The sequence below is a fragment of the Gloeophyllum trabeum genome (genome assembly GCF_000344685.1).
Source record: "Gloeophyllum trabeum ATCC 11539 unplaced genomic scaffold GLOTRscaffold_00012, whole genome shotgun sequence".
NCBI lineage: Eukaryota > Fungi > Basidiomycota > Agaricomycetes > Gloeophyllales > Gloeophyllaceae > Gloeophyllum > Gloeophyllum trabeum.
The window spans coordinates 219,114-233,027 of NW_006920421.1; the positions used below are offsets into that span (position 1 = coordinate 219,114).

The 13,914-nt window shown below is 51.4% G+C and overlaps 4 protein-coding genes across 4 annotated transcripts in view; all 4 read right to left on the reverse strand.

Moving 5' to 3' along the window:
- Positions 1–3,948, reverse strand: part of GLOTRDRAFT_95377 (uncharacterized protein) — a gene marked incomplete at both ends in the record, with an annotated part of 6,375 nt that extends 2,427 nt beyond the window's left edge. Inside the window, 9 exons of the mRNA XM_007870586.1 lie at positions 141–1,514; positions 1,575–1,663; positions 1,862–1,883; positions 2,188–2,233; positions 2,514–2,598; positions 2,649–2,703; positions 2,727–3,567; positions 3,612–3,868; positions 3,925–3,948. Coding sequence (XP_007868777.1) covers positions 141–1,514; positions 1,575–1,663; positions 1,862–1,883; positions 2,188–2,233; positions 2,514–2,598; positions 2,649–2,703; positions 2,727–3,567; positions 3,612–3,868; positions 3,925–3,948 — 2,793 coding nt within the window. The remainder of the gene's footprint in view (positions 1–140; positions 1,515–1,574; positions 1,664–1,861; positions 1,884–2,187; positions 2,234–2,513; positions 2,599–2,648; positions 2,704–2,726; positions 3,568–3,611; positions 3,869–3,924) is intronic.
- A 3,321-nt stretch (positions 3,949–7,269) lies between these two features.
- GLOTRDRAFT_27587 (glutathione S-transferase) lies at positions 7,270–8,265 on the reverse strand (the record flags this gene model as incomplete). The annotated part of the gene is made up of 7 exons (XM_007870470.1): positions 7,270–7,410; positions 7,469–7,586; positions 7,651–7,682; positions 7,734–7,793; positions 7,859–7,961; positions 8,015–8,175; positions 8,227–8,265. Coding segments are annotated over 7 exons (654 nt in total), but the record flags the coding sequence as incomplete, so codon positions are not given.
- Positions 8,266–9,551: 1,286 nt separating this feature from the next.
- Positions 9,552–10,791, reverse strand: GLOTRDRAFT_64133 (uncharacterized protein). Its single transcript, XM_007870587.1, has 3 exons — positions 10,322–10,791; positions 10,025–10,273; positions 9,552–9,973 (listed from the first exon to the last, which is right to left on the reverse strand). Exons 1-3 carry the CDS (start codon positions 10,637–10,639, stop codon positions 9,641–9,643), a joined length of 900 nt encoding a protein of 299 aa, XP_007868778.1. The 5' UTR covers positions 10,640–10,791; the 3' UTR covers positions 9,552–9,640.
- A 719-nt stretch (positions 10,792–11,510) lies between these two features.
- On the reverse strand, positions 11,511–12,940 carry GLOTRDRAFT_131710 (NAD P-binding protein; the record flags this gene model as incomplete). Its single annotated transcript, XM_007870588.1, has 8 exons — positions 11,511–11,663; positions 11,721–11,929; positions 11,983–12,174; positions 12,229–12,369; positions 12,425–12,434; positions 12,497–12,592; positions 12,653–12,849; positions 12,901–12,940. 8 exons carry the CDS (start codon positions 12,938–12,940, stop codon positions 11,511–11,513), a joined length of 1,038 nt encoding a protein of 345 aa, XP_007868779.1.
- Positions 12,941–13,914: the final 974 nt, after the last annotated feature.

The following is a 13,914-nucleotide window of genomic DNA, read 5'->3' on the forward strand; positions in this document are numbered from 1 at the left end:
GATGATCGCGGTCTTGGTTGACATCGCACCCTCTCTTTTCACCTCTTATCGTCTAGTCTGGCATTATCCTCTCACCCTTGATGCCGGTCCTATCCCTTCACGACAATCTGCCCACCCCATCGGAGGCCTCTCATAATCACCCGCACACGCTCAACATCCGCGGCTGGGAGATTTATGCCGTCCATGATAGTAAGGTTTGCGCTCTTTTTTCCTGCGTGAAGGATTTGAGCAAACCTTAGTAGGTTTTGGAAAGATGCATCGCTCTCGGCATCTGGATATGTCGGGCCAAATAGCACCTGGCTCAATGTGACGTTCTTGAGTTTCCAGAACACCCTCTCGGCGGTGTCTGTCTCTCCGGTCCGAAGGGTAATCAGGAATTCAGCTAGGAAGCGCGCTGCTGTGGTCCTAATCGCCTCCAGCTCGTATACCCTGGCCATGGCTCGGAACAGGATATTCCATGCGCGGGCGCTCGTTCGTGTCCGGATGGACAGCCTATAGAGCTGCAACTGCTCGATTGCCGCAAGCGAAGGCCCGAAGTGTTCGGCGAGTTGCTTCATGATACTGGTCTCCACGTCGGCGTTGCAGCAGCCTCTCAGGGCAAGTGTGAATTCTTTGCCCCCTGTCATGCCACCCGAGCCGTCCGTCAACCTAGAGAATGCGATCTTGAAGCTCGACGTGGAGAATTTGCTGATAAGGCAGCGGCGAAGTCCCTGCTTCAATATGACCTCGTTGGCGATATGACCGACGTCGCTAACTAGTGTCGACTCCTCCCAGTATCTTGTGCAGTCCAGCTCGAAGGTGGTCGAGGCCGTGTCTGGATACCGGAGAAGCGGAAGAAGCTCAATGTGCTCCTCGCTCTCGATGTACACCCTGACGTATTTCAGGCAAGGAAGTTCTACGCTTGGCGGATTCCTCGAGTCATCGATGCCGCTCCAGAAACGAACGTTGAGGGTAAGATTTTCTAGATGAGGAGCCGCCCGTAGTGCCGCGAGGACGTCACTTTTTCGCGTAGGTTCTTCATCTCTGATGACAAGCATCTTCAGGCTCGGACCTATGAGTGGCTGGATGGCAGATAGGTCGAATCCATTCGTGCGAAGCTCCTGCAACTTCGGGACCATGAACGGTATTGCGGCATGGGTATACCAAAACGTAGGCATAGTCACGACCAGAGACTCCAGCTGGTCAAACATCCAAAGCTTCGGCTTGCCATGGCAGAGCGACAGCCACATTTCCATAGGCATGGTGAGGTCCAATGCCCTGATGCGCGAGGACTCCCCCTTCAGCACCCTTAGAATCCCTTCGCATGTTGCTTCGCCGTACTCGTAGATACTCGACTTGTTTTGCAGGAGGTTGCGCCAGGTGCCACAAACGTGGAGATACCTCATCCAGGAATGTGGCGAGTGTCCTTCTTTCTCTGCTGCGGCCTTCTCTTCCGCAACGGCAAGCACCAGAATTGCGACCATGGTCTCTGCTGGAAGACGGCTGATTGTTGCCAACCTGTAGGAATTCTGTGGCTGTAATTAAGAGTAGGTGTGTGAGGTAGAAATTATGAAATAGGCTGGTGGATGACTGACCTGTTGTTGCAATAACGCAGGTATTGCCGGACTTCTTGATACTCGAGACATCGCCTGTGATGTCGAACGGGAAGAGGACAGCACGGAATCTGTCGTAGGTTGCAAGCGCCGCTCAGGTGTCAAGCGCATGTCAAGTTGAAGATGTGGCTAAGCTACTCAACGCTGTGTTTGCATTTGTTAGACGCTTGATGGGTGGCGTCTCCCACGTTTCTCTGTGGCACGCATGATGTCCATCGTTAGGCTTGGATAATCGCAGCGTATAGACGAGAGATGTGAGGAGAACCCACCTTCTTCTGCCGGTGTCCAGTGCTAAAATACATATGTTAGGTCCCTCTGGGCAGACACTGTAAAGTTGTGCAAATTAGTGTGAAGCGGACGTCGCTCCGAAGGACAGAAAGGTATTGTCTCATTTGCGGAATAATGTATGAGAGACAACGATGTGTAATCCACCATTAGCTATCATAATGAGCTAAGACTTCATAGCAGGATACATCTGCATGTGCTGTCGAGTCCTTCACGAAGCTGGAAGTAACCGGGTACAATGAGAGTGCGTTGCCTTCCGCAGCTAACTACTCGCCTTTGGTTGCTGAGCGGTTCTCTTTGGCATACTTACACCCGTTTTAAGCGTAAATTCCTTGACATAGCCTACATGGTGTCCCCTAGCAATCACCAGTCATCGCAGTTGGGACCTTCAACAGAAGGAAGTGATGGCATATCAGAACCGTCTAGTGATGAGAGCGCTCCTCATTTCGGTACTAATGGCTATTTTCGTCCTTTCTTACCCTCGTTATGGCAAAGGAGGCACTTGGCGAGTCATCAAACTCTGTAATTACTGGGTTCAGTCGATTCATAAGAGTACAAGATCACTGCACATCACAGGCAGGCTTTGTCCACTTCCTTCTGACACACGATATGCCGACTAAAGGTACAACAACGTACAATAAAACCCGCAATTCGCGTCCCCATCCTACCCGCTCATCCGTCGAACTCTTCCGGGTCTTTTTCACTGTCGTACCCCCCCAACCTGTTGGATACCATACTCCGAACCTCATCGAATAGCATCTGGTTGAGTACTTCGGTTGCCCGGGAGTTCGCCTCTGCCTCTTTGAGGACCTCCCACTTGATTACCCTGGGCATGGCTCAAAATAGTACCTTCCATGAATCCAGACTGGCTGTCGAGCGGACCGCCAGTTCTTCGAATGAGAGGTTCTCAATGGCGGCGAAAGAAGGGCCAAAATATTCGGCGAGCTTATCCATAATTCCGGCCTCTTCCTCAACTTGATAGTGGAGAAGTGTCATCGAGAATTGTGGCCACTGTGCTATTGCAACCTTTGGCAGCCTTGAAAAGCTGATCAGTAATCCTTTGGGCTTCAGGGTACGGAAAGTACAATGACGAAGGTTGTGCTTCCCTATGACCTCGTTAGCGGTTCGACTCAGCCCTTCAATTAGTTCAGACGTCGACCAGTCATATGGCACTAAGTGAAAAGCCTGGAAAGCCGAATCGGGATAGTGGAGAGAGGCAAGAAGTTCGATATGCTTCGTGCTGAAGATAAAAAAGTCCAAGTTTGTCAAGGATGGGAGTATCGCCATCTGTGCAATTCCGCCGTCGTGCGCGTCCTCTTCCCAACGAAACATCATGGCCAGCTTCTCCACCCTTGGAACGGCCTGCAAGACTGCCATGACATCTGCCATTTGTGTAAAATCGAAACAATGGATGGCCAGCGTTCTTAGGTTTGGAGAAAGTGCTTGCTTGACTGCCGCCGGCACGAACCCTTCAGAACGCAGGTGTTGCAGATCCGGAGCGAGGAATGGCAAATGGGTGGGACTGCCCTCCATCATCGGTGCCTCGATCCGCAGGAACTCCAAGCGCTCGAAGGACCAAGGCGCGGCACACTGTCCCAGGCGTTGCCACATCTCTCCAGGCATGACAAGCTTCAAGGATCTGATATGCGACGACTCTTTCTTCAGCACCCTTAGAACCTTGTCGCCTGTGCTGCCTACATCCACGTCGCAGGGTTCGTGGAAGTCAGCTGTTACTGCTGGATTTCGAGCTCGAGCCGAGTCAGCATGTATTCCGCCACTTCCGAGTTCGTGGCCTCGATGTCATCCCAGATGGTCGACACAGTATGTAGTAGATCTCGCCATGTCCCACAGATGTGGAGATATTTCATCCACGAATGTGGCGAGCATCCCTCCGCCTTCGCAGCGGCCTTCTCTTCTGCAATAGCATGGACGAGGATCATGACCATGATTTCCGCCGGGAGAGAAACGGTCGAGGAAGACCTGTACGAGTCCTGCGGAGAATATATATGAGGGAAATGTGGGGACGGACGAGTAGCGGCATACGCACCTGGACTCGGGATAACATGGGCATGGTTAGGTAAATCAGTAGCCTTTCTGTTGTGTCGTCGCTGCTTGTTAAAGAGTAAGATAGTTTTACTGAAACGGTGTAAGTGAGGAGCAGAAACAGCACTGAGATGGTATAAGCGAGATGCCAAGCGCTGCCACCTGTGGCGCGTTGATTGAATGTAGTTGTGGCAATCATCACGGCGCTTACGCTGGTTGAACCTTCAAGCTTGGGCGAGTGGCTTGTCACAGCCCACCACACGCAGAATTATTATGTTCCGTTGGGATTTGACCCTACCAAGATCTGAGATCTGAGTCTGTTACCTTATCGTCTTTAGTTGGTGATCCGGAGTTCCCTGTGGGCGCCATTAGACCACTTCATCATGAAGTCATTACTTGGTCTCTATTTCTTATACGATTGTGTTCCTCATTGTACTGCACGACTGGAAAGCACTGGAAAAATTTATGAGAGCACTTGTGGGAGGAACGGATTACGGGTTGATCCTGAGCCACTCGTAACTTCGCCGTCGAAATGAGCACTCCGAGTCTGTCATGTGTCGTGTAGTGTTAACCATGACCAACAGCTGATATCTGAGGCCTGAGATATCGCATAGGGCCCATCTGGCATTGCGGGAGGCTGCAGAGATTTTCGGGACGATGTTTGTGTTGTGACTTTGTGGCAAATACGTCCTTCAAAGTGCTCGGAAAATGCCGTCTCTCCTATTATGGTCCACCATCTGATTATATCGAAGTCTTCACTGTCATCTCGAGATTTGTTAGCTTTTCTGCAAGCTCTTGTATACTTAGAAGTCATCGACCACACTGGGAGAAGACCGCTCTGATCTGAACATCTCCAAGTCTCCAGACCAGACGGGCAGCAATGCCTATGCTCCCACGACGTTAAATGCAATCTTCAAAACGTCCCTGCAGCAACGGCATATCCTCAAATCAGACATATTTTCTGTCATTTATTTCTTATCGTATGTCTACCAGTATCAATGCGACTTGGGTGGTGTACGGTTTCTCTTGGTTCCCAAGCAAGAAATTGGAGAGACGTATCTTCTCATTGACGGGTACAAGGTACTACCAAGGCTCCGGTCACCATATCCTCAATCGCTCACACCATAACACCCTGCTGCTCACTTTCTATGTCATGCTCTTCACCTGTACATGCCAGTTCACCTCCCTCGGTAGTTGTCTGATCATCACATTCTTCGTCCCAGGTAACTTCCCGAAAGACTAAACGCAATGCGTCAACATCCTCTTTGAAGATGTTGATCCCGTTGGTTATTGTAAGCTTATTTGTGTAGTTCGCATTTCGGCGATACTCAAATGATCTTAGCAGGTCCGCTAAGAATCCGTGGTCATCGTCCACCTCGGGGTCATCCCGGAACCATACCCAGTCAAGCTCAAGTGAGCTCAGTCTGTAGAAGACGGGACACCACATCTCCAACACATTATTGTATTGGAACAGTCCGGATGGAAGTGCCTGTGCTCCTTCTCCCGTCAAACGAAGGTGCTCCACACGGGGAAGATGGGAGAACAGAATTCTCCAGGCCTCCAGTGCTGCAGCTGAGTACAAAAAGTCTTGGGTATCATCATCCTCGAGCCCGTCCTCCACATTGACTTGTGTAATGCGGTGTAGAGTTGATCCGAGCCTGTCCGCCACGAGCGAAAGGATTATGTCTTCGCGCCCCTCTTCAAAGTTGTCGAAGACAAGACGCACACCTCTTTCTGGCAGCACTGTTCCACGGGAGTAGAGCTCATCCGTCAAGAAGAGCTCGATCCTTTGCCGACCCCGCTGATGAAGTGTACACGCCTTGTATCCGCGGGCCACCGCATTCATGTTTGCCAAGTGCTCCACACACGCCATGATTCCAGACAGCACCCTGTCATCCTCTGGTGACCAGAGCATAATATCGATCCAGTCCAGCGTCGGCGTGTCGATAAATAACACGAATTCGCCTTCAGCGGCACTGGTGAGGTACAAGTTCAGCGTCCTCAGTTCCGGAAGTACTGCTCTCTGTACGAGCGCTCCTTGGTCGCTCAGAGAACACCAGATAGACAGATGAAGCAAGTTTGGGGTCTGCTGCAGCATGCGAATTGCGTCCGTCGTAGAGATGACCTGGTCACCTTGGAGATGAAGGTGGGTGGTCGAGCTACTCAGGAGTGGCCTGAGCGCATCGAACCCAAAGTGGTCCAGGAAGACTTTATGGATTGCTGGAGACGCGAACGGGAGGAGGAGCATACTTTCATCCTCGTCGTCTAGATCTGTAGTCGGGCGTGCAAGCATGAGATCCTCCAACATCGTCATCCCATGTTTCCCACAAATGTGTACGTGACTGGCCCAAGCTCGCAGCAAGGCTGTAGACACGGTGAGTTCCAACTTTTGGATGTTGCACGGGTTCTCCATCATTCTCGAGAAGATCTTGCACTCAGTCTTGAAGTTATTCCGAGTCAAATCGCCCCGTACCGTCACCGGAGTACCGTACTTCCGACATAGGGAGATTAAACCTCTTGTTGCTCGAGGTGTGGTGGCGATTATTGGCTGGATGAGTCTGTAATTAGAAAGAATGGTGTCCCGCCAACGGGTATTGACTTGGGTCAGTTTGAACCACTCATTCATCTGTGGCTCCGCGCCATGTCTGGCATGTCTCATTTCCGCAAGGACCATAGACAGTATTATGGTAAGTATCTCGGTTGGCAAGTCCTCTATGGGTGACAGTGAAGTGGCATTGCTGTAGGGCTGCAACCGAGCGCTTCCCATGGTTTGCATGGCTTTCCTGAGAGCTTTTGTAAGATGTGGCTCGCTTGGACGCCAGGATGGAACTTACGGGTCTGTTGATGTGGCGAGGTTCCAATCAAGTTACTGGGACTAGTTATTATACTGCAGGACACGAAGTACCTGTCTGAGTCACAGATGGACGTCTCTGCAGGTAAGCAGGAGGGATTTTGAACAAACAAGTCCGGGCCGTGTTTGGCCATATTTGCCTTTGGAGGCTCTCGCGCCACACGTGTGGCAGCGTACAGTGTGCATGAAATGGCGGGAGGAGCCCAGGACGCCTTCGTATCACCAATCACATTTGCAGCTATGCGTGTCTCCTATTTTACATGATATGGAAAATCTCAGGGCCTCGGTGGCACGCGAGACAATCCAGCGTGGTTGCATTGTTTGCACAGTCTCTACCGGTACTTGCCTCCACAAGAGATACGTACTAGCACAAAGAATACATTCAAGGAGCTACAGAAGAATTTGTTCCTACTAAGTTTGACTTGCAGCATCTATCACCCGTTTGTGGGCAGCAGCCACCACCGCGGTGAGCCCAGATTCCTGTACATATCTCTCGTGCTCGTCCCATACTTTCTTGATCGCAGGTCGCTCCGATACCCTCTTGTACCAAGCATGGACATGGGGTGCTTCTTTCTCAGGATTGTATGACCCCGGAGAAAATAGTACTTTTAAGGCGATGTCATGCCAAGGGAATAGAGCCTCCAAGCGGCGAAGTGAGAAACCATGAGGAGGCGGAAGGGCGGAAGGACAGACTTACAATGTCGGTGATGCCGAACTTGCCTCCTACAAGCCACTCCTGTTTGCTCAATACTGACTCGAGCACATTGATAACTCGCTGAGCTTCATCTTGGTAGCGTTTGACAGCGGTCGGTAGCCTGTGACAGAGATGTCCGAGTCATAAATCAGGTCGCACGGGGACTTCGGAGAAGTTATACTTACACGGCCGGATGGCTGAACAAGAAATGGTTACCCTAAAAGAGTGATTTGAATATTCGTTGACCACCTGTAAGATTCATAATCACCTGCCCAAAGTAAGGGCCTTGGCCGGAAGCTTGGAAGAACAGCCATTGCAGCTGGAGAAACTTGCAGTCATCGTAGTTTTATTAACTCTCACATACTTGCAATTGAGTATATTGGATGGTCATACCTTATCGTTTGCGTCAGGCAAAGCAAATTTTCCATCTTTATCGTATTTTTCAACCAGATACAGGAGGATGGCGTCTGACTCCCATACGGCGAAGTCATCGTTTCTATTACCTTTTGGGGTTAACAGTGAGATGTCTGACAGAAGCAAACGACAGACCCGTGATCGACCAATGTAGGGATACGTCCGTTAGGATTCAGTTCGATATGAGGAGCTTGCTTGTGCTCTTTCTTGTCAAACTCAAGGAACTTGACATCGGTCTCGTTCGATAAACCAAGCTCCTCGAGCAACATCGAGACCTTCCACCCATTAGGGCCCAGCTGCATCGGAGTCAGTACTCAGAACTCATTGAGGCTTGACGGAATACGTACCTTGTGAGTGTATAGCGTGAACCGCTTGTCTGAGGGCATCCTGCAAGCGCGAAGTCGGTGGGGTACAATTGCCTACACACAGTGGGTTTTAACATGTTTTGCGGCAGTCGCTTGGTAAGCTCATCGAGTGATCAGTTTCTACATTACCCAAGACCGGAAACCTCGGCCAGTGCTGATTAATTCCGCTTTGAAATCTATGTCACTTACGTACGTGCTTGGCTCGGAGGAAATGGTGTACGTGGATTTTACGACTATTCAAATGAATACTGCTGCTCGTTTGTCTCGAGCACCTCTCGTCTGATCTACTGCAGCGACCTTCTCATTTCCTTCCGAAACGTCCATTTTTACGTGAAAGCAAGATTTCACTGCGGAAATTTGAGGAAATTAAAACAGTCAGCATATGTTGAAGTGTGGGTTGTGGGCGTACAGCTCGTCCGCCTATATCAGTGCCATTGCTTTTGGGTTCGGCGGATATGTAGGGCAGCATCATTCACTCGGGCAGTGGCATTCGGGGCTACTCACCATTTCACAGTATCATCATCTTGGATAGGATGGTATCGTTATCCGGCAATAGAACAATCAAGTTGATCCGCTCTAGCCCACGTGGAGATAAAGGTCAGGAATTCCCCGTGGGCAGCACTGGCAAAGCGGATAGTAGGCCCGAGAAGCACTGCCGTCTGGGCAACGGCAGCTGCTGGATTATCGGCTGTCAACGCTCCTTGAGGGGCCGACAGATTTGAATTCCAGAGGTAGGGAGTTCACCGGAGCAACACCTAATCACGTAGGTCACAGTTATCGTGATCAAGGGACGATTTCTGCAGACTTGGGAAGATGAATAATGCGGACAGCATCCTCGCGTTATTGTCTCCTTCGTCTCTGTGGTATTCGAGCTCCTGCAATTGGTATACCGTACACCTCAGGTTCCCCGGTGTCGGCGGCCATTTTGGAAACCTGTCTATCCACGCCAATGAAGAATATTTGTTACTGGACTTTGCTCGGGCCTGCATGGCTGTTTTCTATGCTCTATCCGGACGTGAAGCAATGCTGCTTGAGAATTGTGACGGAAGAGTACTCACAATCCGTTGCCCGCCATAATATCACCACGGATGAGTGAGGGGCTTGAACATACCCAGGCCCGCAGAGTTTGGCTATAGTACACATCACATAGCGACCTTGAATGCCCCCTTTGCGGCGACACTGTAATCTATAGACGTCTGTCACATTCGTCCCGGGTTTGGGAACAGTTTCTCAAGCAAAAGAAATTAGGTCGCCTTCTGTCACGCGCATGGGATCGCTCAGAGGAGACGTGAAGAATACGACGTCGACGCGGCCCACAAGAAGCTGCGATATCCCGGTGCTACACACAAGCTTAAGTACCAGATACCCGAGACAGACTTACTCGAAAGACCACGACTCAATCTTCTAGCCTCGCTTTCACCGGGGACAGCCCGAACGTCCTCCAAAACTCCCTCCCATCCAGCGCCCGCCCGATCTGCTCAGGGCTCCTCGGCAACGCCTTGATACCGCCTTCCTCCATCAGCTCCTGCACCCATCCAGGCTGCGGCCCGCTCGGGGACTCCCCCTTTTCGGAGAGGCCGCCGGACCCCCATGCGGACGCGAGGTCCCACCAGTCGTACACGCGCTCGTCGGTGAGGAGCCAGCGCTCGCCTGCGGCCTTGGAAAACTGGGAGTGGACTGCCAAGATTGCCCGGGCGACGTCGAGGCCGTGGATCAGGTGGATGCTGCCCTGTATATCGGTTGAGCATGCGTATATGGTGATAACAGTGTTATAGCGTACCTTAGCCTTGAGGGCTTCCTTCGTAGGGGCAACACGGTTCACCCAGTTCCGCGGGTGTCTGCTCCCGCCCCAAAGACCGCACAGATTGAGCACTGTCGTTGGCGTATCGGGCGAAAGGGTTATCAGCTCTGTCTCGGCCTGTGCACGAGGGTTGGAGGAGTCGAATGGAGAGTGCCTGTCATGCCAGACAGTGTTCGGTTGAATTTCTGCAGTATGTACTTGTGTATCGGACTTCAGAGTAGGTCCTTTCTAGAAGACGATGAGTATAAAGGGCGATAGGCGAATAGCAGCACGTACGTCCCATATCCCTGTTGACCCCAGTTGAATGAACCCCGTTCTCGCCCCATTATGCGTCTTCTGATAGTCCCTAACTAACCTCTCCGATCCCCCGCTGATTCGAATTGGGAAGACGATCAGCACAGTATCAGCGTGGGGCAACGACGAGAACGGTGTTGTGTCGTCAGACTCGGGATCGAATATGAACGGTATAGTGCCTTCACGACCATCCCGGGTAGTCGCTGCGTACGAGATTTGTCGTTCACTGCATAGTGGGATGAGAAACGTCGAGGTCCAACCGGCGCCCAAAATGAGAAGGTCGACTTTGTCCGATGGCATGATGAAGCGGTCGTCGTAGCACTGTCAGACACTTCCAGGCTTCGAAAGTTATGTTGCGGTCCTTAAGATTACGTCGCTTTCAGGTTTAAGTCCTCTGAGGGCATTAGAGATGCTATCTCGAGCTTGGACCTCCCACGCCCGCAGAAGACTTCAGCCTTACGATCGACTACAAGAGAACGCATAACAAACAGAAGCTTATAGTGAGTGAGAGTTAATTACTAGAGCGCTGGCAATACCAGAGACGTCAGTCGTCGAGGGCCAGTTGATATCGAGGATGATCGGGAGGCAAGCAGCAGACCGGGAACAAGCGCCGCGAGTTCATGCGATTCGCCTCTTTTCATCCTCGTGCCTCGCCTCCGATTGAGGCGTTTGTTTTCGACTTTGTTTCGGATTCTTGCGTTGGAATAAAGAGCTATTAATTGCTGACTTTTGGCTATGACGACCCGCCTTCGAACACTAGTACTGTCGGTGCTTGTCTTGACATCAGGTTGAGGCTTGCGAATCCGGACCCATCGGACGTTTACTGCGGCATAAGTACACCTAGAATCCTGAGGGCATTCCTTGCGAAATATTTTCTGCCTCAAATCCTTCCTCGAGGGTCGCTTGGCCACAATCCATAGCTACTACCCACCTCAGCCTGATTTTGGCAGAGATCAGACGTCGGGTTGTACGGTGCTAATCATCACTACTGGTAGGTTTATCGCCATTCTCTGCCGTATGGCACTCTTCGGTGCATTCCTGATCCCACCTGCATGGATTGCCGATGACACCATTGGGTTTCGAATATAGATTAGGCACTAAGTGACACTCCCGTATGATGCTACTCGACTGGATACTGGCCCTGTACCCCAAGTATCGACCTAACCCATCCTCACATAGGCGTCTCGATCAGGCCACTCTTGATCATCACCTCTGCCTCGGGCTTAATACCATCAAGCATGTCCTGCTTGGTCTTCGTTGGTTTCCAACCTAGCGCGCGGGGGCGCTCGGCCTTACAGACTGCATTCATACCGAGGAATCTGGTCTGCTCCGCGCATTCATTAGCCGGAGTTCCTTCAGAGAGCTAGAACCACAAACGCACCACCGGATATTTGTCCAACTCCTCCGCGGTGAAAGGTGTAGGCTCTGCACTCTTGGCCCGACCTAATTCCACCAGGACCTTGCCAACGGCTTTGGCGAGTTCGTACTGCGTGAAGTGTCCGTTCTCGGCGAAGTAATAGCCCCCGCGGCCATGCGCAACACTTGCGTCTTTCCTGGCTGCGTCGAAGAGAACAATATACAAATCCGCGGCTATACAAGACGGTAAGGACTTCGGCTCTTCATATCATAAAGAAGCAGCTCACTATCATCAACGTCGATAAGGGGCCATAGGTTCTTCCCTGAACCACAGACGCCACTTTGGCCTCTGCGCCAGCCCAGCTGAAGCAAGGCAGGTATCGCCATCGAATGCCGATTGCAGATGCCTTTCTCAAACAGGGGGCCGTTTCCCAGCCCGAAGATCATAGACGGTAGTATGATATGTGTTCGAGCATATCCTGATCAATCGGCTGAGAAAACGTGCGGGGAGATGGGCGCTATGTAGGACTGACCTTCGTTTCCGGCTTCCGCGATCACGATATCAACCGGTCTATGGATCTGGGTAGGCTTCAAACTCTCAATCAAAGGAATATCAAGGTCAGAGTAGACAATGTCGGTGGCGTGATCGCCTTGCGCGCCATCGACTAGGACGCCTGGGACAAGTCGACTATGAGTTAATGACGTCCGTGCGTTGCGACATGACCATACCGGTTCCTGACTACAACAGGAAAGTCATCGGATCAACGAACGAGCTCGCGCGTCGCGTGCATACTAACTTACGGTATGAATCAGAATTGGCTGCTTGCCCGTCTTGGCGTGTCTCTGCTTCAGGCCTGCGAGGATCGCCTTAGCGGCGTTCAGATCGTCACAGTCGGCCTGGTGCATTGCGGCGTGCATTAGTGCGTTCAAGATAGTTCACTCTAGATCTGTGCTTACAATAGCAAAGACCACATCAGCGGAGGATGCAGCCTTTTCCAACTTGTCTAAGTCGGAGAGGGAGCCAATGATAGTCTCCACGCCGAATGTCTCGAGCAGCTTCGCTTTCTCGGTATTGCGGACCAGCACGCTGATGCTGAACGACGCTCTTTCGGGATGTGAAAGCAAGCGCTGCAGGACGGTCCCCCCGAGATACCCTGCAGAATACATGGTTAGTACCGTGTGTACTATGTCCGCGGGTACCATACCTGTCGCGCCGATAAGTAATATATTCGTCTTCGCAGCCATCGGGAGACGTTACAGATTGAGGTGTTGACAGAATCGACCACCCCGGCGTCACTTTATGAGTGCGTTGAATGTAGCATTGCTAATCTTTTGATCGTCTTCGTAAGCCCCAACCATAGCAGGACTAGCAGATGTCTCGTTTCATATCTTATTCAGCCAGCGTCCGATTATCAATACTAGAGGCCGTAGATGGGCCATTCACGTTATACCCTGGACAAGATGCGGATCAGATGATGCGTGGCTCGTACTAGAGGCCTTACTCCTCGTTGCGACTGCGTATTGATACCGTTGCTCTCGCCGAGACTCACGTTCGCAGGGGACTCAGATGAGCGGTGTAAGATAGAGCCGCCTGATAACTGAACTAATTCAGGCTTCCACGTATCTGCAAATCATGTCTAAACGCTCCTTACGAGGCCTGCCTCCATTTGTTCGTGCGGGCGCGGTACTTTTCTAAGTATGCTTCCAGAAGTACCCCACCATGCATCCTATATCCCGTGCCTACCACTACAATTTCATGATTTTCGCGACCATCCGGGCGACTTCGTTCATGACTTCAATTTCCTATAGATACTTCGAGCGTTCACCGGTCGCCCCCAGACTTTACCGCGGGATGTTGGCGTATCCGAATCTGGTAACCAGCATCGACGTGAGGCTTCGCAATATCATACGGACCTGTAGGTGAACCGACTTCCGTTGCACTAAAATGCTAAGGGAAGACTGTTTGCGCACGATCAGTGTTACAGTCACACTTATGGGAGGACATGGGCGCGAAACTTACCAAAACATTGCCTCGGCATTCAGTCCTGTCCTGCCGAGCTGCAGATCCAGCCTCGACGTTTGTCAGGTAAAGGGTCTCTGTCCAATTGCCTAGGTAATTAAAGAGCTCCCACTGCACATAACATAGCTCCGTTTGCTTGGAATCGCGGACCCTTGACGGCTCATATTACTGTACATCAGGAACCTCGGAAATCTCCATA